The sequence below is a fragment of the Hemiscyllium ocellatum genome, chromosome 10, assembly GCF_020745735.1.
Source record: "Hemiscyllium ocellatum isolate sHemOce1 chromosome 10, sHemOce1.pat.X.cur, whole genome shotgun sequence".
Classification (NCBI taxonomy): Eukaryota; Metazoa; Chordata; class Chondrichthyes; order Orectolobiformes; family Hemiscylliidae; genus Hemiscyllium; species Hemiscyllium ocellatum.
The window spans coordinates 86,320,661-86,347,820 of record NC_083410.1 but is presented as its reverse complement, the minus strand read 5'-3'; the positions used below and the strand labels follow the sequence as shown (position 1 = coordinate 86,347,820).

Here is a 27,160-nt window from a genome sequence, read left to right as displayed (position 1 = left end):
GATCACCTCTTCATGTGTGAGCATTGCCTTTTGCCTTTTCTGTTGACAATTAACTCCCATTTCTCACTTAACATTTTACTTACAACATTGCTTAATTGTCAGGGCCATGTTAACAGTTTCCTTGACAGACCTCCTTTAACTAAGTACTGCTTTGATGGTTAGCCAACTGCATGTGTGTGGACAATACGATCTGGAAGTTAATGGGAAATTAGTCAGCACAGTGATTCCTGTTATCTGAAGGAGTGTCATGTGCACACTTCTAAGATTCATCCTGCCAAAGCTCTTCAACAGGAAACTGATAGTTTGGAAAACAACTGCCATTAATTGTTGGATCACAGCTTCTTGGAAACACTTGACAACTACCATTTGAATGGGCTTTCATGAGTTCCTCATCACCTCTTTAAAAAAAACTTGAAATGAGCTTAAACCTAATAGCATGTGTATGGCAGACCATTTTTTTTGAGAAGAAAGTAATTCAGGTGATACTGATTTTAATGTGGCTTTAAAATTACTTGTCCTTGTTTGCATTACAAATTACTGGGAATATTAAACCTGAAAGGAATCCTATAATGTAAATTTTCTGGTTCTGTGCTGAGGTTCTTTCTGTTCCCAGTTTTGTGAAGAATGCATGTAGATAGGTTGCTGCAGAATGCTTAAAGTTATTGAACTCCCTTCATGGAAAATCATATGGATAAAAACACCATAAATTCATCAGAAAGCGGTCAACATGTAAAGTCTTCAAGTTCTGCAGGAAAAGAATATCGGAGTTTGTGTCACATGGTTCCTAAGCAGACTACCTCATGATTTTGTAAATCTCTATAAGGCCACCCCTCAGTCTCTGATGCTCTATAAGGTCACCCCTCAGCCCCAGCCTAATGAACCTCTCCCTTAGCTCAATTCCTCTAACCCTGGCAACATTCTTCTAAATCTTTTCTGAACCCTATCTTACCATGAAGTATTTAAGTCCTGCTAAGATTTGCTTTCCTAAAATGCAGCACTTGCATTTATGTAAATTAAACTCCATCTGTCACTCCTCAGCTCAATGGCCCTGGTCAAGATCCCGTTGTAATTCGAGGTAACCTTCTTCACTGACTGCAACATCTTCAATTTTGCTGTCAACTGCAAACTTACTAACTATCCCTCTTAGAGGAAGTGGTGGAGACTCGTACAATTGCAACATTTAAAAGGCATCTGGATGGGTACATGAATAGGAAGAGTTTGGAGGGATATGGGCCGGGTGCTGGCAGGTGGGACTAGATTGGGTTGGGATATCTGGTTGGCGTGGATGAGTTGGACCGAAAGGTCTGTTTCCATGCTGTGCATTTCTATGACTCTATGACAAAGACTTACAAACCATGACATAGTTTGGCTGGTAACACCTGGAATCTCAAGTTCTCCACATGGTACTACATAGGCTGTGGTGGGGAAGAGACTATTGTACATCTGCTTGAGGAATTTTTCTTTTTGAAGAAGATTTGGAGAGATATGGAGTGTTTTTTCTTGAAGTTCTTTCCAAGTAACTCCATGAAGCAAGATCTTTTGCTTTACAGGTTGTTCCCAGAGAAACACACAGACATAAAGATCAGCTGCAATTGGAGGACCATCCACTGATGAAAGACTCTTTCTGGTCCGCCAAAAACCTGTGGGGCTACCTGCAGCAGAAGTGAAATGTCGCTGTTTAAGGCCTTTCAGTCATCATATGCTGAGGGCTAAAACTGTTTAGAAATCCTCAGGTTGTATATCTGACTAAGAATGTACCTTGTGAATATCATAAACATTGAAATTATATTGATGCACCTCAGAGACGTAAATGCTGTATGAAGAGAAGTTGAATTTTACTGCATTTTCTGTAATTTTCAAGTTCAAATGTTTTGTAATGCACTTTCACAATTTTTTAAAATAAACTACATTTTTGGGAAAAAAACTGGATAAGTTTTCTTGTTCCTGAATGCGGAGAACTGTTCTGAAGAAGGGTTATTGGACCTGAAGTGTTAACTCTGCTTTCTCTCCACACATGCTGCCAGAACTGAGATTTCCAGGATTTTCTGTTTTTTTCTTTAATTTTGTTTCTCACAGCATCAATGATGGGTGACAGTGATTCTCAAAAATGGCTCAATATACTTGCTCAAATGGGCAATAAATGTTACCCTTGCTAGTGACAAACATATTTTATGGGTATTTTATAAAGGAATGTTCATAAAGCTTGGCTTTATAGATTTCACATCGCTTCTTGTACGTATACATATTTTGGCAGTGAATTCTCAACCTACAATTGAAAGCTTTGGGTCCTACAGATCTTCATAGGGCTTGAGATATTAAATCATGATAACAGAGCATGGCTATATGATGCATGGCCACTTACTAGCACACAGGATAGTCTGTGGTTTAGGGATATGCCTGTCACAATGCTTTGCTTGAAGTTGTAACATCTGAAGATTACCTTTCATCTTGTAGAAAGCAAGCAACAAATTGGAGGACAGTTCAGAAGTGTTACATGCACATTTAAGAAAATATTATTTGGTCTGGTTTATATGAGATTCCAGTCCCACACTTTGTATGTGATACTTAAGACAGCTGGGAATGCATGACACATTCTAAGTTGCGAAGTGTTTCCCACATCCTCAAGAATAAGTCTAAAACAATGCCAGCCAGTATCTCTAAGGAAAAATGTTGACATTTGTATTCATATTGAATCAAAATTTACATGCAGATAATAGTATGTTTAATTATAAAAAAAAGTTTGTACAGTAGACCAACAGGCCATTTGGTCTGGCAGGCCATGTTTGTGTTTGTGACTCCACGCAAGCCTCCTTTCACTGCTTTTTGTCTGATTCTGGTATCCTGGTAGTAATTTTTTGCATCTTTTACATTGCCAACATGTCCAGTTTATAATGTGAAAATGAGAATTAGGTGTGGCTGAACCAAATTCTATACAAGTTTAACATATGCTTTCTGCTTTTTAATTCTATTGTTATAGGATATTTCTTTGACTTTTTCCCCTACAGCCTTCTTAACCAGTGCTGATATACTTTTTGATCTGTGAATTTGAGTACCAAGATTGCTTTGTTTCTCTACCCCATTTCAGCACTTATTTTCCAAATGTGATCACTTTATTCTTCCTCTCAAGTTATACTGTAAAATTATTCATGTCTTCCTATATTTTGTTGCAAATTCTCTGTGTAACTACACAACTTACATTGGTGCATCTGCAAATTTTGAAATTATACATCCAATTAACAAGCCCAAATTGTTTAAATAAATGGTGAACAAGAATGGTCCCAGCATAATTTTGGAACACCACTTTCTAACATTTGGCAACCTGACCATTTCCTTCCTTGTAGCTAGCTTGATACTTTCTACTAGTAGCCCCTGACTCTTCTGTAGCCTACTTTATGAAGCATGTTTTTGTAATCCAAGTTTAATATCTACTGCATTATTCTCTGTACCCTGCCTGTTACTTCATGCAAGAAGCAACAAGGTTCCTCAACATGACCTTCCTTTTTGATATTTGCTATTGTAATTTTAATTTCTCGTTTTTTTCTATTTCATTCTTAACTAACGATTCCATTAGCTTTCTATACTGGTGTTAAACTAAATATTCTATATTTTCCAGTGCAATTTATTCTCACTGTTTTACATAGAAGTCATGTTAGCTGTCTTCTGAAGACAGCTGACAGTCTTTCGGCATTCCGGTTCTGAATAAGGGTCACTGGACCCGAAACGTTATCTTTATCCATATGGCAATTCCATGCATACAAATATTTATAATCTGTATGGAATGTCAATTTGTCTTGGACACAGTAAAAACATTTAAAATTTATATGCATGTGTGCATTTGCCTTAAACGCAGTAAAAACATTTTAAATTTATATTGATGTGTGTATTTGTCTCGGACACAGTAAAACATTTATAACTTATATGCATTCGTGCATTTGCCTTGGACACAGTAAAAACATTTAAAGTTTATATGCATGTGTGCATTTGTCTTGGACACAGTATATAAACACTTCTAATGAGCTATGTGGATTTGTGCATTTGCCTCAGACAGCCTTGGCAGAACTGTCCGGTTCCCGGCCGCGTCAGACCGGAGTGCGCACGCGCAGTTGCAGCCGTTCGGAGGCCATGTTTGGCTGGAGTGTTGGATCGTGATTTTTTTTAGGGGTTCAGGGAAGAAGCTGCTGCTGTTTGTTGTTGTTGTTGTTTGTGGGGACGACGACGAGAAAGGGGGGGGGTGTTTAAACTGGGTCGTCGGAGTCTTTGTTCTCGCCCGCTGCTGTCTTGGCTCCGTGTGTGCTGAATGTTAAGGGAGGGGGGTTTGGGATGATTGAGAGGCACTACCACCTCCCGCTGGAAGGTCCCCGCTGACCCCCCCCCCCCCCCGGCACTTGTTCTAGTTCTTTCTGCCCGGAGCCACCATGTCTTCCCACTCTCAGGGAAGCTTCGACCTGTCCCGGAGGAACCCGCAGGAGGACTTCGAGCTGATCCAGAGGATCGGGAGCGGCACCTACGGCGACGTTTACAAGGTTTGTGTACGATACTAGGCCCGAGCGGGTAGAATGGCCTGTTGTGGGGGGTCCCCGGACCCTTTGACCCCCCCCCTCAGGGGAGAGAGCCGCCACCGTGTCTGAGGTGAAGGAACGGCCCTTCCTCCCGCTCTGAAGGGTTTGGGGGGGGGGGGGGGGGGGGTTAGTTACTGACTTGTTTATCTCGGGGAGGGTCGCAGCCTTAGTGCGACTGCGTTGGGTGTCTCTGTGTTTTAATAATTTTAAAAACGTCCATAAGATTGCTTAAAACTTGCTCCCTTCCTGGCCTCCGCCACTTTTCCTAGTGCGGGAATTTCAGGCTGGATCCGGTTAGTATTGTGTGGCTCCAGGGCCAGTCGCAATTTGCAAGTTCAGATCCCAACACACACACACAAAACTCCCAAATGTCATTCGGTTTTTCTCCTTTGAAGTAACGAAGTCGGCGTAGAACCAACACGAAAATCAACAAATCTGTTGTCAAAATCCCAGTGACGCCCTTAGGGAAGAAAATCTTTTGTTCCCACCCAGGTCTGGCTTGTGTAAAAGAGAGAATTTTAACAGGAGACGTTTGCAAAACGTGTCTGGGTATAAAAAAGTAGGGACAGAGCTGTTCTTTGACGGTATGTTGACATCCAGAGGACACTGTTTTATGGTGACTGGAAATAAGCAACGGTGACAAGAAAAAACTTTTCACGTAGAACTGTTTAGGATCTGGTATGCTCCCAACTGAGCACGTGGTGGAGGCAGATTCTTTTGAGGGCCTTCAGAAGAGAATTGGATAATCAACTGAAGTCGGGAAAAAAAATGCGAAGGACTGTGAAGTGCGCAAAAGAAGCTGTAAGTTGTCCTTCTAGACAACTGACGTGAGCACACTGAGGGAAATGGTCTTTTGGCCTGTTGTGATCAGTCTCTGATATGCTACACCATAGAATACATTCAATGCTTCACCAATTTGTCAGCTGTTACTTACAGTAGTTGGCAAAACAACTAGGAATGATCAATAAATGCTGGTGCTGTTGAGATTCTCTTACTCTGAGAATAAGTGAATGAAAAATTCCCCACGAAACAGTGTTTTGTGTTACATATTCCATGCTGTCATTTTCTGGAACTCGAGCTATTCCAAAGATAATCATGTTGGAAATGTTCAAATAATGCTAATAACTTCATTCCATCCCTGATGCTTAAAATCAATAACATTGTTAAATTTGCTGAATAATCTGACTGACTGTTGTCATAGCCACTGAAACTGTGCTAGAGGGTTCCAAACTAGTCAAGTTTTCAGGTTGCCTGATTAGCTCTGTGAATTTCATTGGAATCTTTAAACTTCATTTAAGTAATCAAATGTTCTGATAGCCAGATAAGTTCTAAGTTGAGATTTTAGTTCATTAAATGTTCACTAAATGGCTGTATGAGCCCAATAATACTGATCTTTATGTTTTATGCGATGCTATGCTTTCAATATAAATTCACCAATTTGTTTAAAGCTGCTTGAAAACTTACTTCGAAGTGCAACAGATCATGCCTATTGCTCCTAAATGAGTTTCTATTAAATAATCAGTTATGCGTTGTTTTTATCTAGGATTTTTATCAGACGTTGGTCCCATCTTGCTTTCTATCCATCTTCATGCTCACTGTTACATTCTGATGTTACCCAAGTGAATTTGCCACTTGATGATTGGCAGCTCTACAGTTTTGTCATTACAACAGATTTCAGCTTCTGATTCTTGGTGTTGAAGGATGCAGAAACTCTGCATCGTTAATGCAGGAAGTAGACATATGGTGCAAGTTTGTTTGTTTGGCACAATCTTTTTCTCTCTTGCCCTCACTTTCACATTTTGGGGTGTTGGACTTTGCTGTCATTCTTTAGCTATTCTAACTTTGGATTGGTCTGCAATCTTTTTTGCTGTTTTAACTGAGGTTCATTTGGAAAATGTTCCTAGGTGTTTAAGCTTTTGTAGAGACATTCACTTTTAATTAGGACCAAAGCTAGATACCATAAAAGTATTTGGAAGATTCTTGTGGTTTTCTCCTGTTCTGCTTTGAGTAAAACTTTAGTACAGATTGTTAGTGGCATAGTCTTAAAATGAGTTTAAGACACAACTGGTTGTTCATTATTTCTTCCTCCTTTTTAAGGCAATCAGATTCATATAGTGGCATTAAATAGGTTTTTTTGTATAATTGTCTCTCTGCATATTATATTTTATGCCTTTGCTAGTCACATTAAGAATGACGAGAGATAAACTAAGGTGTTTTTAGGCCTATGATTTAACATCAATGATAGATGACTTAGAATCTGCTCTTCTGGATAGTGACTGAGCATTTGAAAAATATTGGTTTGATCAGAGCAAGAATTTGTAAAGTGCGGCTAGGAGACAATGGAGGCCGTAGATGCTGGAGAAATCAGAGTTGATAAAGTATGGTGCTGGAAAGGGCACACCCAGGTCAGGCAGCATCCAAGAGGCAAGAGAATTGACATTTCGGGCAGGACCCTTCTTCAGGACTGGGGTGGGGAAGGGGATTGAGAGATGGGGGGGAGAAAAAAAAGGGGGCTCTTATCCCTGTCTTTGATCCAGAAGGCTCAGCCTCAAGTCCCATCGGCTTGCGAGGTTTACCATAACATGTCTGAAATGGCTAATGAAATATATGTATGTCCACCTACCCGTCACCTTCAAACTATAGGGCAACCCCTCCACCTCCTTTCCCCCCTCACCAGTCTTGAATGGTCCTGCTCAAAATGTCCATCCTCTTGTTCCTTGGATGCTGCCTGACCTGTTGTGTTCTTTCTAGCGCCAAGCTTTATTGACTTTGTAAAGTGCAAGTTATGTCTAATGAATCCTTTTTTAAGGAGATAAATGAGATGGTAGAAAAGGAAATGATTTTGTCTGTTAGAATTCCTACAGTGTGGAAACAGGCCCTTCGGCCCAACAAGTCCACACGACCCTCCAAAGAGTGACCCACCCATACATGTTTCCCATCCCTATATTTACTCCTGATTGATGCACCTAGTCTACGCATCCCTGAACAGTATGGGCAATTTTAACATGACCAATTCACGTAATCTGCACATCTTTGGGTTGTGGGAGGAAACCCACGCAGACACGGAGAATGTTCAAACTCCACACAGTCACCCCAGGAGGGAATCGAACCTGGGTCCCTGGTGCTGTGAGGCAGCAGTGCTAACCACTGAGCCATCGTGCTGCCCTTGTTCATATAGATTGCTAGGAAGCATTTGACAAGTTTGTACTAAGGGGTAGTTAATAGAAATGAATATGCATAAAATGAGAGCAATCTCTTGGATGGAATGAAAGAGAAATTGAAGAACAAAGCAAAATTCAGATTAACAAATCATTATTTTCAGGCATTTTGTGCAATCAAGATGAAGTAAAATGTAGAGAAAATCTTTCTTTAGGAGAATAATGCATATTTTTGAATAGTGTATCTATGCAGTTCTTGAAGGGACTCTTATCCCTGTATCTGATAGAGGGCCTAGGTTCAAGTCCCACCTGTTTGAGAGATGTACCCATAACATGTCTGAACAGATTGATGAAATAACTCTGTCCACAGTCCACTTTACCCTCCTCTCCTTCAGATTCAAAACTGGTACAAATCTTTAAACCATTTATAGGGCAATGCAATGTACATCTTCATGCAATGCCTAAACTTATAGAAGTATTGTTTCACAGGGTGGTTCCAACATTTCAGTACTTCACCCAAGTGACTACTCTTGATGCCTCAGACCGAGCAGTGTGTGCTGGCAAGTTACTTGTGCTATGAAAACCAAGCCTAGTTTTTATCTGGATTCCATAAGATTGCATTGATCTACAGGGGTTATTGAGTTAGGAATCAGGGACATGATTCTTGCCCGATTTATTTTACTTCTATGTTTACTTTTTTTTTGCTTTATTATTCCAGGGATTTGGGGGAAACCATTGTTCTTTCTAAATTCAGTTAATTTAACAAAGCTGTGACAGTCTGGTATAAAAGCTTAGTTTTACATATGACAATGACTCATTGAGCCTGCTCAGTCATGTTGTTTTTGAAGGGTGTGGATTTCTGGATGATACAGGAGAATAAAATTTATTCACTTTTGGCGTATGACCAAAATGAAAAAAGAATGCTAGGACAGGTATCTCAATTTAAGGAAATAAAGTTAAGCATTCTTACCTTTCATTGAACAGTATGTACAATGGAAGAGAGAATAGCATTGGCAAGAAAACTTTGAGCTCTCGTTGAGAGAGGAGACAAAATTACTTTGTAGATAAATCCCAATAGTCAATAAAGTATGAGCCTATTGGTGAATGGCGACAGGTTGTACTGACATTAAGAATCGTAAGTGAAAACCAGTTCTGTCCTCGTGAGGTCTGTGTATTAGTATCTCTGTTTTAAAATGAAAAAAGTTTTTTGATCTGGTCCTTGATAAGTCAGTCCATGCATCTTCCAAAGTAGTTTTGAATTTTCTTAAAACTAATTATTTAGAGTAATGGGGCAGCTTTTTTTATTTATTTAACTTTAGTCAAATATAATATAGCACTTGAAATCTTAAGAACAACAGCTAGTGGAGCAACTGCCAGTAGCATTGACAATAACATTTTGCACACTTTGAGCAAAATTTGCAGTCCTCCTCTATCTTACCTGAGGTTCCATTTTTAAACGTTTTATTCTCTAGTTTTAGTAGATTGGTGTTTTTGACTTCTCAGAGAAAATAGGATTGAACTTAAAAGTATATCTTGAAATACTTCAATCCTTATGCTAATGGTGTTTCCATAGTGTTGATGGCAAAAGGTTTTCAAGTATGTGTACCCAGCTGCATTGAAGACACAGCAGAACTTGTCCAAGTCAGGATGGTGTGCAAATTGGAGAAGTGCATTGAGGCAGTGAGGTTTTAATGATCCTAACTGCTGTTGTCTTTGTCAGTGATAGGTGTCACAGTGATTCTGTTAGTGGACTATAGGTCATTCTGCTGTAACAGAATTGATGAACTGGGGACACTGTTTGTTTCTAAAGGGCAAACGTGTTGGCTGTAACACGATTTTTGGATGTTTTCTCACTAACACTATATAAGCACTTTTTTTAAAGCGTGATTTTTCTATAATGCAGGGTTGCACGAGAATGCAACCATCTTATAGAAGAACTACATATACTATTGTGTATTCTTCGATTATGCATTCTACTGTTGTGTGCTGGTGGCGTAAGTGTGGCTGTTGAGCATCAGTCCAAGTAAGTTTTTGCTTTATGCTAGATGGGGTAGAGTTGCTTGTATACTGTCAAAAAGCAGTCATTTGTTTGGCACCCGATTTTTCTCATTTTTAGATGAGATTACCTACGGTGTGGAAACAGGCCCTTCGGCTCAACTAGTCCACACCGACCCTCCGAAGAGTCACCCACCCAGGCCCATTTCCCCCAACTAAATGGGTAATTTAGCCTGACCAATCCACCTGACCTGCATGTCTTTGGATTGTGGAGGAAACCAGAGCAGCCGGAGGCCTACGCAGACACTGGGAGAATGTGCAAGCTCCACACAGACAGTCACCCGAGGCTGGGATCAAACCAGGGTCCCTGGCGCTGTGAGGCAGCAGTGCTAACTGCTGAGCCACTGTGCTGTCTATTCAGACCACCGGTCACTGGTATACAGTGGCAGCAGTATGCACCGTACACAAGATATTTTGAAGAAATAAGCAAAGCTTTCTTTGGTAACATCTAATGAAAATATGCACACATGAAATAGGAGCAGAAGTGCAGCCCTTTGTGCCTGCTCCACCATTCGGTTAGTGTGGCTGACCTTTGTTTCATATTCCCCATTCCCATCTACCCCAACTAACCCTTGATTTTTCTCTGCCTACCAAGAACTTAGGTAGATAAGTCCAAAAGTTTGTAATTTCAAATAAACTTGTTGGACTATAATCTGATGTCTTGTGATTTCTTTGTGCACCCAGTCCAACACTGGCACCACATCTTAAAAGATATTCAGTAGTTGCTACCATCTTTTGAGGCAGCGAGTTCCAAACTTTCACATTTCCATCCTGCAAGAGTGACCCCTGCCTTTTAGAGCAGTGATCTGAACTGTCATACAAGAGAAACCATCGTATTCATTTCCACCTTGTCAAGACCATATAGAATCTTGATTAATCAAGTCACTTCTCACTCTTTTCAATTCCAGTCGAAACAAGCCCAGCCTGCCCAATCTGTCCTTAAAATAATCCACTTATTCCAGATAAAACTCTAGTAAACCACCTCCAATACATTTACATTCTTCCTTTTTAAATAAAGTGACCAACACTTCATGCATTGTTTATGATGTGGTTTCACCAATGCATTGTATAACTGAAACATCCTTAATTTTAGCATGTTTGGAGAAGATTTGTAGCTCGGGTTGAGGTTCTGGATGCAAGTTTGCTCACTGAGTTGAAGATTTGTTTTCAGATGTTCCGTCACCATACCGCCCTCTGGCTGAACACTACACAGACAGACACAGAGATGGCCTATTCCATTGCCAAACCCTAACCACCCAAAGGATTTCACCAGTTTCCTCATTTTCCCTCCCCCACCTCATCCCAGTCCCACGTGTCTTAGTTGGCATCACCCTCTTGACCCATCCCTCGTATTTCCTATCTATCCATTCTACCCTCCTTTCTGACCTATTTACCTTCTCCGTTACCCTCCCCGCAGACCCACTCTCTCCCATTTAAATCTCAGTCCTCCGCCTTCCTTCCTGATGAAGGGCTTATGCCCGAAATGTCGATTCTTCTGCTCCTCAGGTGCTGCTTGTCTTTAGTTCTTTTTCAGTACCTTGGGTTTTCCTAAGAACACAACTATAATCTCTAATTGAGTCTGACTCCTTCCCCACGATAGATGTCAAGGTAACTGGCCTAAAGTTTCCAGTTTTCATCCTCGGCCCTTTCATGGGGGCTGACTTTCCAAATCCACATCCTGTGCACCTATAAGGAACAAGGCAGCAGACCAGATGGAAGCCACTATCAAAACGTTCCTGTCCCAGATGCACCTTCTTGATTAACAAATGTATTTCCATTTCACTGAAATTCCCTTTGTAAATGTACCGCGAATGAATCTACACTACAACAATTTAAAAAGATGGCTCACCACTCCTTTTAAGGGCAATTAATGTTGGAGGGGGGCTAAATGCTTGATTTTTGCTTGTGATGCTCTTATCATGTGAGCAAATATTTAACAAATTAAGGCATGTGTAGTGAGTTTGGGAAAATTTGGATGGTTAAGGGGATGAATAAGCCTTTCAAGTCTTTGCGGAAAGTGAGCCAGTGTCCAAGTTGGGCTTCAGATAGACTACTGTTTTGACAGACTTGGGAAGCTTGGGTGCCTGAGCGCAGGACTGCAATCACAAGAGCCAGCATGCTGGCGGGAGGCACATAACAGGTCTGTCAAAAGCCACGTGGAAAGTTAGGAGAGACAGTAAAATGAGAGGAAGGTTTAGTGATTTGAGCCTGCAAACTAGCTGGGTTAGCAGTTGAGGTTGCTACTTTGGGAGACTATTATTTGATGTAGTAGACGTGACTGGGTGGTGTGTGTGAGCTGATGGAATAAGAGTTATCTTCACACGCAGGGATATGAACCTTGACTAGTTACAAGAGCTGTAGAATTTGAACATAGTAGCAAGATTACAGTCAGTTTTTACATAATGTGATAGTTACGTTCTTGTGCAACCGGTGTGATAGAAAAATTGTGCTTTAGAAGCAGTGCTTAAAGTGTTGGCCCTGTAATCGCGTTACAGACAACATATGTTTTAAAAGTTTGCATTGTAGAAACAGCGAGCCTAATTTGTCAATTGTGGTACAGCAAATTTGCGTTGACGAAAGGCACGTTAAAAGTTAGTAACAAGAAGTAAAATGCAGAAAAACCTAACTTTTGAATGTACCCCCTCAGTTTAAATTGCTGAAAATGACTTTTTAAAAACACACCAGCATTTACTACAATCATTGTGTTGCAGTCAGATTCTTAATAAATTAAATGGTGTAAATTTTTTTGTTACTTGCCTTTGCACAGAAAGACCAGTTTAATTTCAAGAGCTTTTTCATGAAGACGCAAATGGTGGAAACCTGCTGTACTCATTATTTTGATTTGGGAAAGGTGCCTAGTTCTACAGGCAAGATTAGAGTGGTGCTGGAAAAGCACAGCAGTTCAGGCAGCATCTGAGGAGCAGTAAAATCGACGTTTCAGGCAAACGACCTTCATCAGGAATACAGGCAGAGAGCCTGAAGAGTGGAGAGATAAATGAGAGTTCTATAGGCAAGGCTGGCTTTCAGCTTCATGTTGTTGAAGCCACTTCATACTATTTGTGATGTAACTTCCACAAAATTTCTCTTTGTGTGATTTTTCACATGAATTTCACTGACAAACCTAGTAGAAAACCAGACTAATGAGTTTAGAATTATCTATTATATTTTACTTAACTGGAGTAAAAACATTTTAGGGGAGGTGATGGCCTAGTGGTATTATCACTAGACTGTTAATCCAGAAACGCAGCTAATGTTCTAGGGAGCTGAAAATGTGTTGCTGGAAAAGCGCATCAAGTCAGGCAGCATCCAAGGAGCAGGATCTAGGTTCAAATCCCTCAGTGGTAGATTGGCGAATTTTAATTCAATTTAAAAAAAATCTTGAATTAACTATCTGCAGATGATAATGAAACAATTGTCTGGTTCACTAGTGTCCTTCGGGGAAGGAAATCTGCCATCCTCACTTGATCTGGCCTATATTTGACTCCAGACTCTCAGCAATGTGCTTGACTCTGAATTGCCCTCAGAAATGGCTGAGTAAACCATTCTGTTGTACCAGTTGCTACAAAGTCTCAAAATAAAACCGGGTGGATCACCTGGCAATGACCGAGGTGCTGGAAAAGACCACGGCAGAAACAGTACTGTCCTTACCAATGTCTTGGGGCTCGTGCATTAATTGGGAGAGGTATCTCACAAGCTAGTCAAGCAACCGCGTGATATAGTCTTACTCATTGAATTGTACCTTACAATGTCCCAGACACCACCACCACCATTCCTGGATATGTCTTGTCCCACTGTCAGGACAGACACAGCAGAGGTGGAGGCACAGTGGTATACAGTTGGTAGGGAGTTGCCCTGGGAGTCCTCAATATTGACTCTGGACACAATGAAGTCTCATAGCATCAGGTTAAACACAGACAAGGTAATCCTGTTAATTACCTTGGCTGATGAATTAGTACTCCTCCCATGTTAAACAATACTTGGAGGAAGCACTGAGGATGGCAAGGACACAAACCCTGGGTGATGGATTTCTATTGGTGGTGACAATTGTGGCTTAGCAGCAGTACTCCCGATCAAGCTGGTTGGATTTTAAAGGACGTAGCTTCTAGCCTGGGTCTGCAGCAGGTGATGAGAGAACCAATAAGATGGAAAACAGACTTTATGTTCTCCTTACCGATATGCTGGCTGCAGATACAAATGTCCGTTACAGTATTGATAAGAGTGGCCACTGCACAGTCCTTATGGAGACGAAGTCCTGCCTTCACAATGAAAATATCCTCCATTGTGTTGTGTGGTATTATCATTGTCTACATGGTACAGACTTTGAACAGATCTGGCAACTTGACTTGGTATCCATGATGTGTTGTGGGCCATCAACAGCAGCTGAATTGTACTTCAGCACAACCTGCAATCTCGTGGCCCAGCATATTCCCCACTCAATCATTACCATTAAGCCAAGAGCTCAATCTTTGTTCAATGGAGAGTGCAGAAGAGCATGCCAAGAGCAGCACCAGATGTACTTGAAATTTAGTTGTCGACCTGGTGAAGCTACCAAACAGGACTACTTGCATTCTAAACAGTATAAGCAACAAGTGATGGAGCTGATTGGCTGGTTGTGAGCAATCAGATCTAAGCTCTGCAGTCCTGTCGTATCCAGTTATGAATGGTGGTGAACAATTAAACAACTCATTGGAGGAGGCTGTACAGATAGCCCCATCCTCGATGATGAAAGAGGCCAGCACATTAGTGCAAAAGAAAAGGTTGAAGCATTTGCAGCTATCTTCAGCCAGGAGTGCCAAGTGGCTGATCCACCTCTGCCTCCTCCATAGTACCCAGCATCACAGATACTAGTCTTCAGCCAATTTTATTCATTCCAAATGATCTCTTTTCTGGGTGCCTCTCCTGTTGCTTAATATCTGTCTGTCTTTTGATCACCAATAGGCATTTATACTGATTAAAGATGCTGTATAAATGAGAATTTGTGTTGTACACCTTTCATCCTACTCTCTTCTCCCCCTCCCATAATGAATTACATACTTCATGGAATTACATAATGAATTACATACTTTCATCAAGGCAAATGAGATTTTTTAACTTTAGACATTCTATACTTACACATATTTTATAAGTGATGCAAACTAGATTATAGAACTTATTCAAAATAATATATTTTATTTATGTAAGGGCAACTTGTTTTATATGTATTTTTAACTTCTTAAACACCCATGTTACCAAAAACAGACTGGGCTTGTTTCCACTGGAGTTTGGAGCATGGATTGGCGTGATTTGAAGTGCATAGGATATGTTGAATGGCCTTGATAAATTGGATGTCAGAAACAATGTATACTCTGGTCATCAGCTGAAAAGTAGGGGGTACTGTTCTAAAGCTTTAGGTCATTTTTTCAAGATGAAGACAAAATTGGTTTTTCTGACAGTTGTGTGACTTTGGAAGTTGCTTCGAAAAGTGATAGCTTGGGATCATTGAAATTGAATTTGAGGTGCATAGGTTCTTTGTTAAGCAGTCGGATTTGGACTATTGAAGGTAAATGAAATGTGGAATTTGAAACTCAAGCAGATCAGTTTATGATCTTATTGAGTGGCAGAGCACCCTTGAAGGGCTGAATGGTTTATTTCTGCTCTTATTTCATACGTTCGTAGAATAAAAGGTTGAATTGTTGAAAGAAAAAACAAGTTAGTGTAGGCTTTGCTTGATCACACTGCTGGGTTGTCCACAGTATATGACTTGGTCTTATTCTTTTGCTGCTTTGAGTTTTTTTAACTAGATTAGTTATTATAGTTTGTAAGACATTAAAAGAATGAAAGATTGATTTGGAGAGCGCACATTTGCATTAATTTATGCTTTATTGGAATGAAGATTTCTAGTAAGATGATAAGTACCCAAGCAAAAATATTCTACCAAGAACTTAACCTGCAGCATGTGTGAATAGTTACAAGGATGGCTGCAGAAGTTTAAAAATGGGCATGATGTTAGTGTGCGTCTGATGGGGGAAAAAAAAGTGTTGATGCGTAACTGCCAATTTTATTGAATTTGTAAGTTAATTAGCACTGAATAGGTATCCCCAGAGCAGGTATACAATGCCAATGAAACTGATTCTTGTTGGCTTTGTATGCCTTGCAAATTTTAGCAAAAGGCCATGGCAGTGCCTACTGGAGTGAGGGACCAAAGGACAGGATGACTTTATTTTGTAACTTGTTGTAATGCTACAGCTATGCAGAAGTGCAAGCTCCTGAGCATCATTAGCAAATATGTCACCCAAAAGTATTCAAAAGGGCAAAAATATTCCTGCTTATGTACTGTGACAAGAGAGATTGCATAATCACAGTTATTTCCAAGTGGTTCAAGAAATATTTTTGTAATGGAGGCTAGAATCCATGAAATAAGTGTAGGACTGCATCTGACTTTGAAAAAATTTGATTCTTTGGCCTGTCCTAAAGCTGAACTGTTCTTTAAAGAGCAATGTGACAGGAATGTATTTATCCTCTAACTGTGTATGCCTCTGATTTAGCTTTGTGATCAGGGTATCTCCTGATCCCTTAAGTAACTTAAGTACAGGTCCAAATTTATGCACCAGTCGCTTTTGTGAATTTAATACTGGGAGATCTGTGGTAATATTTTGGAAAGAACTTAACCTTCAGGATATGATTTGGATAGTACCTCGTAGCTGGTCAAATGTACCTCTGTTCACTCTGAATAATAGCTGGTGCGCTGTGTAGCTTGTTTTAATGTTTGAAGATCGTCCTGGTGTAGCTCAAGAGACTGACTTTGCTGGATTCAGACTGTCTCAAACAAATATGTTTATTCTCAAGTTGATGGAAGCATACCAACAGTATATCCAGCCCTACAGTGTAGTTAAAAAAAAATTGAAAAAAATTTACAGGACTAGAAGGATGTTGACAAAGATGCTCCAGCTGTGAATCACCTGCTGAAGTGATTGTTAAAATGGTATTGAAGAGTAAAAGTAAGAAATGAAGAAACAAGTGATGACGAAAATGTTGAGACTGAACTTGCAGAAAAAATTTCCACTGATCAATGCGTGCATATAGCCACAGATGTGAGAGCTGGACTGAATTGAAGAAGTTAAAAATCACATGACACCAGGTTATAGTCAACCAGGTTTATTTGAACGTTCAAGCTTTCGGAGCACTGCTCCATTGTCAGGTAGCTGGTGGAGTAGTATACATTGGACATACTTTTATAAGTAAAAGATCAAAGTGTCATACAACTGATATGATGTGAGAGACAAACCTAGATGGCTGTTAAAACTTTAACCACTTAGAATAGGGATGCAGGATTTGATTCATTGATCTGTAAATCCCAGAGTTTCTTTCAGTCACTGCCTCAACATAACTTAAGGTTTTATCAGTATATTTTAAAAAGTGTTCAGTGCATTGAAGGTGTGAGGTTAGAGACAGTTTGTATCCCAATCTGCAGTAAGACTGGTTTTATTTCCAAAGTAGGAATTTATAAAATGTCAATGATTAACCCCAAATCTGAAACTGACTAAATTCTCAAATTGCATCAACCATATCTAGATTCATTAAGGGCTGAGTAATATTTAAACTAGTATACTCCTCACATTTTGGACATGCATCTACTGTCCAACACACTGCAGTTGAATGAATCTGCAACTAAAACAGCAATTACTGGACTAAAATTTCTTGTAATTAGTACAGTTCCCTCTGCCTCATCCTCCTCATTCTGAGCCTTTTATGTTGTGCATAATTTCAAAAACCTTTGTTATTCCATTTGAAACAAGTTACTGCATAATGACATTCCTTGTCATTTTATATGACAGATCTTTGTGTCTAAATTGAGCTTGATAATTCCATTGGAAAGGAATTCTAAATAAATATCCTGTATTTAAAATGTCTTAAAATGTTCTCTTAAATACCGCCAATGTTATTGTAGATAAATTTGGTAAAGAAAACTGCAAATTAAAAATCACACTGTATATTTCTTCGTGACTTTTTTTGTACAGAAATTTCACATGTAGAGATTTATTCATGTAAATGTGGAATTTGTGTGTAGAGCTTTAAAAACAAATTTAGGAACCAGTTAAAAACACATTTTTCATCTGGAAAAATCTGCTTCTGCATTCGTTAACTGGTAGTAAGCATGACTTCCCCATGGCTGCCTCATTTTTTTGAGCAATGCCTGGAAACATCTTTTTGTCTTCTATAAATTGAACATAATACCATTGTGGTCTGTGATACCTGATTTTAAAAATAGCTTCCTCAAAGTCTTTATATATCTTTTATCAGTGCAACTGGAGAAACCTAATTCGTTTTAATTCTGGTGATACTTGGCTTTTAGTTTCACGAATGAATCTCTAATACATTAATCACAATAACATGTTAATTAACTTTATACAGATATTGTTGGTTACAACAATACTTAATTGTAATAAAGAATTAACATGAATTGCGACTGGACTTGCTTGAATTGACAAATTACTGAGAGAAAGGGTTATGTTTCTTTTCTAATTATACTTAGTTTTCTGATTTTTGGTGCAGATTTGATGGGCCAAAGGGCCTCTTCTGTACTGTATGATTTTATGATATGCTGTTGATTATACAGTGAGAAGACTTAGATGTTTTAAATGTATGTATTTGTGAAATTCATTTGTTTGTTCAAGAACTGCTGTTAAAGACACAATGTTGACTTCCCTGTGCAATATTGAAGTGGCAAACCTGATACACAGTTTTGAAGACATCATGTTGAATTTGAAATATTAACTTTGTTTCTTCATAGATGCTGCTAAACCTGCTGAGTTTCTCTAGCATTTTATTTTTATTCCGCAATTATCTGCTTAGTCCTAACTCAAGGTCTCTTTTTTTGTTTTTGTTGGTTTTCACTCATCTCTTCTTTCCCTGCTCTTTCCAACCTTTGACCTGTCTTCTCCCTTGATTCTCTGTTGGCTACTTGATGCCCATTTGTGACTTGTTTCTATTTGCTTGGGCCACATCCCTCTCCTGATCAAAACCACAGCAATTACCCCACTCCTCAAAAACTTGCAGTTACTCATATGTTTTTCAAATGTTACTTCAGTTTCAACCTTCCACTCCTTTTTGAGGAGTGTATACCTCCTGGATCCATGGTTGTCCAAATCTTGTTTGGCAGATTCCACACTACTTTTCTCTCAACACATTCTGGATTGTCTTCTAAACATTCTTCATGGCCTTGCTCCCAGCACTGAAGACTATTGTATCACCACCCAAATATGCTACCCTTCTAATTCTGGTCTTCAGTGCAACACCACCATTTGACCTATTGTTGGCTGCAGCCTCTTCAGCTCCCTCAGTCCTATTCTTGGATCTTTTCCTGCCTGAAAACATATGCTTCTTTTGTCCTCTCCTCCCTCTTTCCCCATCGAAATCTGCACATTCTTTCTTTACCATTGCCAAGCTGGCTAAAAATGTGAAAAATTATGAATTTTTCACTATGAAAAGAGAAAGTAGTAGAATATCTAGAAATTTTTAAAAAATGCTATTGAATAGCCAACATGGATTTTGAAAGGGAACATCTAGATTGACAGGCAGACTGGATGCAATTTATCTGGTTTTTCAGAAGGCCATTAATAAGTGCTTCTAATGGGCTGGTACAGTAGAAATCAGTAAATGAAATCTGATAGCTTTCTGATTACTATGGCTGCAGAATGATCTCGATTAGAGCATGAATATTGAAAAATATGGGGCACTTATGAAGGACCAGAAGCTAGGAAAAGTGAAGGGGGAGCTCTATTAGTTAAAGTAGATATTATCAAACTGATTAACTAAGTTCAGGAAACCATAATATAAATGTGATTTGGGTAGAGTTTAGAAATAAAAGTGAGAAGTCACTTGTGGGAGTGGTACATAGGCCTCCTGACAATAGCCACACTGTGAATGGAATACAAAAGAAGAAATGGTGGCAACTTGTCAGAAAGGTCATAACCATGGAAGATTTTAAACCATTTACGATTGGAGAAATCAGAGAGGCTTTTCCTAAATATTTTTGCAAGAGTTTCTCAAAACAGCACATTCTGGAGTCAACCAGAGAGCAGGCTGCACTAGACTTGGAATTGTGCAACAAATAGAATTAATTAGTGACATCATGGTGAATGTATTCCTAGGTTGCAGTGATCACAATTGAATTTAACGTCCAGTCTAAGGGACAGAAGGGTGGAGCAAACGCTAATATTTTAAATAAAGGGAGTAATGAGAGTATGAAAACAGAGCTAACTGAAATAGACTGGCAAATTTAGGTTAAGGGATAGATCAATAGAAATGCAGAGTCATAAATTTAAAGGGAAATGTATGATTACATAAAATAGATCCATTCCCCACAAGAGAAAATTTCCAAAGAGAGGACTCTCCATTTGTGGTTAACCAGAAAGAATTGCTGCAAAAAGATACATTTTTGTCTTGCCCTAAACAGGACAATTCTCGGCGGTAAAGGAGAAAGCCCACATTTATAATGTAAGGAGAGTACTGATTGGTTGGTAGAATGTCTCTGGTAGAGGCATTGTCATGAAGAGTACATCCATTAATGATTGACCGACCATTCACTGCTAGGTTTTGTTTAGATTTCAAACCAGGCAAATTGATTCTGAATGGATTTACATATCAAAGAACAGAAACCAGCATATCCCATTATAAAAGATGAAAGTGTTTATTTAAGGTTGTTTGCTGTATCACATCACCATGACACTGGACTCCTTTGACTATACATTCTGTGAGTGTGATCTTAACCTCCACAACCACCTGATGAAGGAGCAGCGCTTCCAAATAAAATCTGTTGGACTATAGCATGATGTTGTATGATTTTTAACTTTAGAGTGATGCTGGAAAAGCACAGCAGATCAGGCAGTATCCAAGGAGCAAGAAAATTGACGTTTCGGGCAAAAGCCCTTCATCAGGATCGCCTTCACCCCTATCTCCATCCACCTGTTGTACTCTTAGCTACCTTCTCCCTAGCCCCACCCCTCTCCCATTTATCTCTCCACCCTGGAGGCTCCCTGCCTCTTCGCTGATGAAGGGCTTTTGCCTGAAACGTCGATTCTCCTGCTCCTTGGATGCTGCCTGACCTGTTGCGCTTTTCCAGCACCACTCTAATCTTGACTGATCTCTAGCATCTGCAGTCCTCACTTTCGCCTACCTGATTTTTAACTTTGTTCATCCCAATCCAACACTGGCACCTCCAAATTGTATTGAATGGATAGGGCGTTAGTCTGAGAAATGAACCACAGACCTCTAAATAGTTTTTTTGAGTTGTATCAAACTCAGTGCATGCATGTGTTCTTTGTTTGCACAGAACAAAACCATGTTGTATTAGTATATAGATTCCTGTACAAGCATGTGAACTAAACTCTGAGCATTACTGACAAACCTAAATTACTTGTCAGTGTTATTCTTCACACGTTCAGCAAATTTGTCCAGTTACAGAATCACATCTAATTGGACAGTGCTGTGAGTTCTTTAAGTGTGGACTGGTTGGGTATGGTCAGCATCTTTCTTGTTGCAAGCAGAAGGGATATGCAGTTTAATAGAATATGTCAGTCTTTGGGACTATGTACCTAGTATTACTGTAAAACAGCACTGAGAATCGTGTATCAGATAACTCATTTGTGTTATAGGCAGAATGGCATTAAGCCAAATAGACAATGTCCTATTAGTGACAAATGCCTCCCATGTTGCTCCTGCTTAGTAGTACGATGAAACAGCTGGCTTCACCTGTTTGTTGAAGTTTAGAGATATGTTATCTTACCCTTGAAATCTGAGGTGGATTGGGCAGTTCACAGGCCCACGAATGAATGAATGTCTTGGGATTTCTCAAGTTTGCACAAAGTACACTGAGAAATGATCTGATCAAGATAGCCATTGTTCTGCAGAATGGCTTGAGCCCTTTTAGCAATGGGTTTGCATGGTGAGAAAATGATGTGCAGCCCTATTCACTTGGTTTTGGATAAGATCAATCTTGTAGCATGCAAACTGTGGTTGAGCTGAATATTCTATTACTGTGCCCAACAAACACTATCTTGGACTGTAGAACAGATACAGTGAAAATAAAAGAAATATGGGTCTGCAAAAATAATGAATTGGTTTGTGACTGTCTTGATGAGAAACTACTGGAGTTCAGCCTGTCAAAGTGAAGAATAGACACATTCATAAAATTCTTCAGTTAGGTTTTTGTCATTTATGTAAATGATTTGGATGTGAATATAGGAGGTGTGGTTAGTAAATTTGCAGATGACACCAAAATAGGTGGTATAGTGGATAGCAAAGTATAATGAGACCGTGATCAGATGGGCTGGTGGGCTGAGGAGTGATAGAATTTAATCTGGATAAATGTGAGATGCTGCACTTTGGTAGGGTAAGATTTATACACATAATGGTAGGGTCCTGTGGAATGTTGCTGAACAAAGGCACTTTGAGGTGCAGATTCATAGTTCCTTGAAAGTGGACTCGCAGGTAAACAAGATCGTGAAGAAGGTGTTTGGCAGGCCTGCCTTTATTGGTCAATTAATTGAGTAGAAGAGTTGAGAAGTCATGTTGTAACTGTATAGGACATTGGTTAGGTCACTTCTTCTGGAGTATTACACTGAATTCTGTCTCCCTGTTATAGGAAGGATGTTGCAAAACTTGAAAAGGTTCAGAAAAGATTTACAAGGATGTTGTCAGGGCTGGAGGGTTTGAGTAATAGGGCAAGGCTGAACAGGCTGGCACTATTTTCCTTGGAGCATTGGAGTCTGAGAGGTGACCTTTATAGAGATTTATAAAATCCTAAGGGACATGGATAAATAGTCAAGGTTATTTCCCTGGGGTTGGAGGTCATGGGTTTAAGGTGAAAGGGGAAGGATTTAAAAGGGTCCTAAGAGGCAGTTTTTCTGTGCAGAGGGTGCTTTTTGTATGGAATGAACAGCCAGAGCCAGTAGTGGTGGTTAGTATAATTAGAACATTTGAAAGGCATTTGGATGGGTACATGATTAGGAAAGGTTTGGAGGGATGTGGACCAAATGCTGGCAAATGGGACAGGATTAATTTAGGATATCTAGTTGGCATGGATGAGTTTGACTGAAACATCTGTTTCTGTGCTGTACGTCTCTATGACTAGAAATGTTCCATATCTAGAATAATACCACTGGTAATACTTCCTGTGGTATTATTCTAGAAATAGAACATTTTAGTGGATCTGGCATCACTTTTTAAAAAGTCCTCTGATTTATTAAACTGAGTTATTTTGGTAGTTGCTAAGGCTTGATAAACCTGGTTAATTTTTCTCTAACCATTGTCTAAGAACATTTTGAGGTCAATATAAGTGTGACCAGCAGTTCTGCTTTGTCTGGGAGAGAATGTTGACATGACTGTTACGTTTGGCCCTCTGACATATGATGCTTTTGTATCACACTACAGGATGCATTTACATAAACCCATTCAGTTTTTTTACAATGGTGGAAATTAAGCTGCCATCCTTGAAATCAGTCTGAATTTATGCATTATATGAGTGTTTAGTATTCTTGGTGCTAATCTGAAAGTGTAACATTTGTGGTTTGTCTCTGTATAAAGTACACCAGGGACTAATAATTTAATCAAGGCTAGTTAAACTGTACACCGGAAAGGGGTAGCCAAATTCTTCAAAATAACAATGAAACTATGCAGAATGTGAGCTTGTAAAATCCAAATGAAACATCATATTGTTTAACTTTGATTCTTTTTAATTCTGATTTTAAAACTTTTAAAATTGCTGTGGAAGAAACTGAGTTGAAGTATGACAATCATTGAAATTTCAACATTGAAAAGTTGAACGAGTTAATGGAGAGAGACTGCTGTTGTTGGATGTGTATCAGACAATGAATCACTTTCTTCAGGAAAGAAGGACGAGAAAACCACCAACCAACAGTAAGGAAAGGAGAGATTTTTAGTTCTTATAAAAGAACAGTAAGCTGACAAAACAGTTTGCATGTTTCAAATCAATCAGAAACTAACCTGACTCTTCACATCAGACAGTTCAGAGAAATAAATTTTCTGTTTACTTGTTCTCAGTATACTAGTTATAATTAGAATACTGGGGTCCTGGTACAGTTGGCCATCCTAATCCTGCATTAGTTGTTGGAGTGATATTTGGGCGAGTTGGATAAATGATTTGGATGAAATGTTGGTAGTCTAATAAGTTTTCAGATGACACGAAAATTGATGGGATTTGTGGAAAGTGAGGAAGAATATCAAAGGATGCAACAGGATATAGACCAGTTGGAAAGTGTCCAGAAAAATGGCAGGTGGGTTGGGATTAATTTAGTCCAGAGAGTGATGCATTTTGGGAGTTCGGATGCAAGAGGAAAGTATATGATAAATAGCCAGACTCTTAGGAGCATTGATATACAGAGCAATCTTGAGATCTAAGCCCATAGATCTCTGAAAGTGACAACACAAGTGGATACGATGATAAAGAAGACATACAGCCTTCATTGATTGGATGAGGCATTGAGTCTAAAGTTTGACAAGTTACGTTGCAACTCTGTAAGACTGCCACATTTGATTAACTGTGCGCCGCACTATGATGTGGAGGCTTTGGAGAAGGTGCAAGGCTGGTTTTCCAGGAAGTTACCTGGATTGGAGTGTATTAGCTAGAAGGAGAGGTTGGACAAACTTGGTTTGTTTTTGCTAGAGTGTCGGAGACTAGGGGTCAAGTTGATAGAAGAATTTACAATTATGAGAGACATGGGTTGGGTGGATAGTAAGAGTCTTTCTCCCAGAGTGGAAATGTCATATACTGCAGGGTGTGGATTTAAGGTGAGAAGGGAAAAGTTAAAAGGAGATTTGTGATGCAGTTTTTGTTTTTACACACAGGGAGGTGTGTACTTGGAATGTATGTTAAGGAAGGCGGTAGAGGCAGAAATGATAGCAATGTTTAAGAGGCACTCAAAGACGTGAGCAGACTGAGAATAGAGAGGCTGACTATGTGCAGTTTGATGGGATTAGTTTAGTTTAGATTACTTAGTGTGGAAACAGGCCCTTCGGCCCAACAAGTCCACACCAACCCTCCGAAGCGCAACCCACCCATGCCCCTACATTTACCTCTTACCTGACACTACGGGCAATTTAGCATGGCCAATTCACCTGACCCGCACATCTTTGGACTGTGGGAGGAAACCGGAGGAAACCCACGCAGACATGGGGAGAACGTGCAAACTCCACACAGTCAGTCGCCTGAGTCGGGAATTGAACCTGGGTCTCAGGCGCTGTGAGACAGCAGTGCTCACCACTGTGCCACCATGCCGCCCAAAATGGCAGCATAGTCAGCACAGACCTAGGGGCCTGTATACTGTACTGTTCTATTCTGTATGTCCTTTGCTTTTTGATCAACCTACTGAATCAGAAATGACATTGACCAATTTGTTCAAACTTCTAGTTCTTGATGGTTCTCTGCTTCTGCTTCTAAAGCCAGGACTCAAGTCATTAAGTGGCAAAGTCAGTGCAACTCAAACAAGTTCTATTTTAAAGGGTAGTAAAGGGCAAAATGAATAGGAGTTGGCTATTCGGGCTCTTGAACCTGCTTCAGCAATTTTGCCAGAAAATAGCTGAGTCAGTAGCTCAGTTTTCCAGTATTGGAATCCCAGAATTTTACATTAGTCATTTAGTCCCAAAAGTTTTACAAACACTGTGAATGATTTTTTTTTTGTCTTTGAACCAACTCATACCAGTTAATAGCTCAAAATGCAGTGATTTCTGGAATATCCTTATACAGATGGTCACAGTGCTTCACTGTTAGTTAAAATTCTGCACAGTAAATTGCACAGCCCTGGGAAGTCATCAGCAGTAGATTTAAATTTTGTCCTCACCTGGTTGTCTTAAACGTACTGTAGGATGAATCAGTAGATGGGGGTGGAGAAGTAGAAACGTATTCCGTTCTCCAAAACCCTTTGGACCTAAAGGGCTCTTTTATACTTCAGTAATCATCTGCCTTTGACTGATTTGGCATATGTTCAATTATTTTGCACCCCATGGAATCTCTTTCAGGGCAGTCCTTTTTTGCACTGGCCCCACACAGGCAGTTTCTGCTCTTCTCCCTATGTGAATAAATATTTGACAAAACCTGCTTTGATTATTAGTCTATTGCAAATAGCTTGAACAGTTTTTCTTTTTTTAAATCACCAAGCTGCAACTTTTCATGCCACATTAAACCTACATACTTGAAGATGGCACAAAACATATTTGAAGGTGGCACGGTGGCTAATTGGTTAGCACTGCTACCTCATGGCCCTGGGGAACCGGGTTTGATTCCAGCCTCCGGTGATGTCTATGTGGAGTTTGCACATTCTCCCCATGTCTGCGTGGGTTTCCTCCAAGTGCTCCGGTTTCCTCCCACAGTCCATAAATGTGCAGGTTAGGTGAATTGGCCATGCTAAATTGCCCATAGTGTTCAGGGATGTGTAGGTTAGGTGCATTAGTCAGCAGTAAATGTAGGATAGGGGAATGGGTCTGGGTGGGTTACTCTTCAGAGGATCATTGAGGACTTGTTGGGATGAAGGGCCTGTTTCCATACTATAGGGATACTGTGGTGAAATGTACTGACTATCAGGATTTGCCTTTAATTTCTCTCCAAATCTCTTTAAAAGGTCTTGATGTTTGCTCTGCACCTACACAGTGAGTATTTCTGAATGGGAACAAAGTGAATCATTTACATAAATACACATTCTTACTAGCTGGTGAAATTTGTCTTAAGACCCAGTTTAGTTTACGGTATATATGCACTGCCACCTTCTGCTAGAAAGCCTCTAACTCTGGATATCCATCCCACCATATTACGGCTGGAGGAGGTATTACTTGCAGAATAAATTATGGCAACTTCCAAGGTAATTTTGAAGTGTGCTAAGACCCACTGTAATATTATATTTGCTATGTTCCTAATAATTTATCACAGATCAAGAAATCTGAGACATTGTCGATTTAAAATTATATTCCATCTAATTTCCCTTTGTTATGAGCAGCCCTTTTGCACTGCATTGTCTCTTTGAGATTGCATTGCATATCATATTTTAAAGGGATTGCTTTTTGTATTGAGTTTTTGTAATCTGTATGCTAAGTTATCGGTTGCAGTGCTCAGCTTAAAGAATGTTAATTAAGGCATTAGATAACAAGACATTAGCATGGCCAATTCACCTAACCTGCACATCTATGGACTGTGGGAGGAAACTGGAGCACTTGGAGGAAGTCCACACAGACATGGGGAGAACGTGCAAACTCCACAAAGACCGTCTCCTGGGGCTGGAATCAAACCTGGTTCCCCAGGGCCGTGAGGCAGCAGTGCTAACCAATTAGCCACCGTGCCACCTTCAAATATGTAGGCTTGTGCCTGTTGCGAGCAAGATTTTTTAAAAAACTTATTGTAAC

General features: G+C 39.7%; 1 protein-coding gene across 8 annotated transcripts in view; it reads left to right on the top strand.

Annotated features, from left to right (window-relative positions):
- Window positions 1-4,120: 4,120 nt before the first annotated feature.
- LOC132819834 (mitogen-activated protein kinase kinase kinase kinase 3) overlaps window positions 4,121-27,160 on the top strand; it is a 416,845-nt gene continuing 393,805 nt past the window's right edge. For all 8 annotated transcript variants that reach the window (XM_060831692.1, XM_060831690.1, XM_060831689.1 and 5 more), the window contains exon 1: window positions 4,121-4,523. In XM_060831692.1, the coding sequence (XP_060687675.1) occupies window positions 4,416-4,523 (108 nt within the window). In that variant the 5' untranslated portion in view covers window positions 4,121-4,415. The remainder of the gene's footprint in view (window positions 4,524-27,160) is intronic.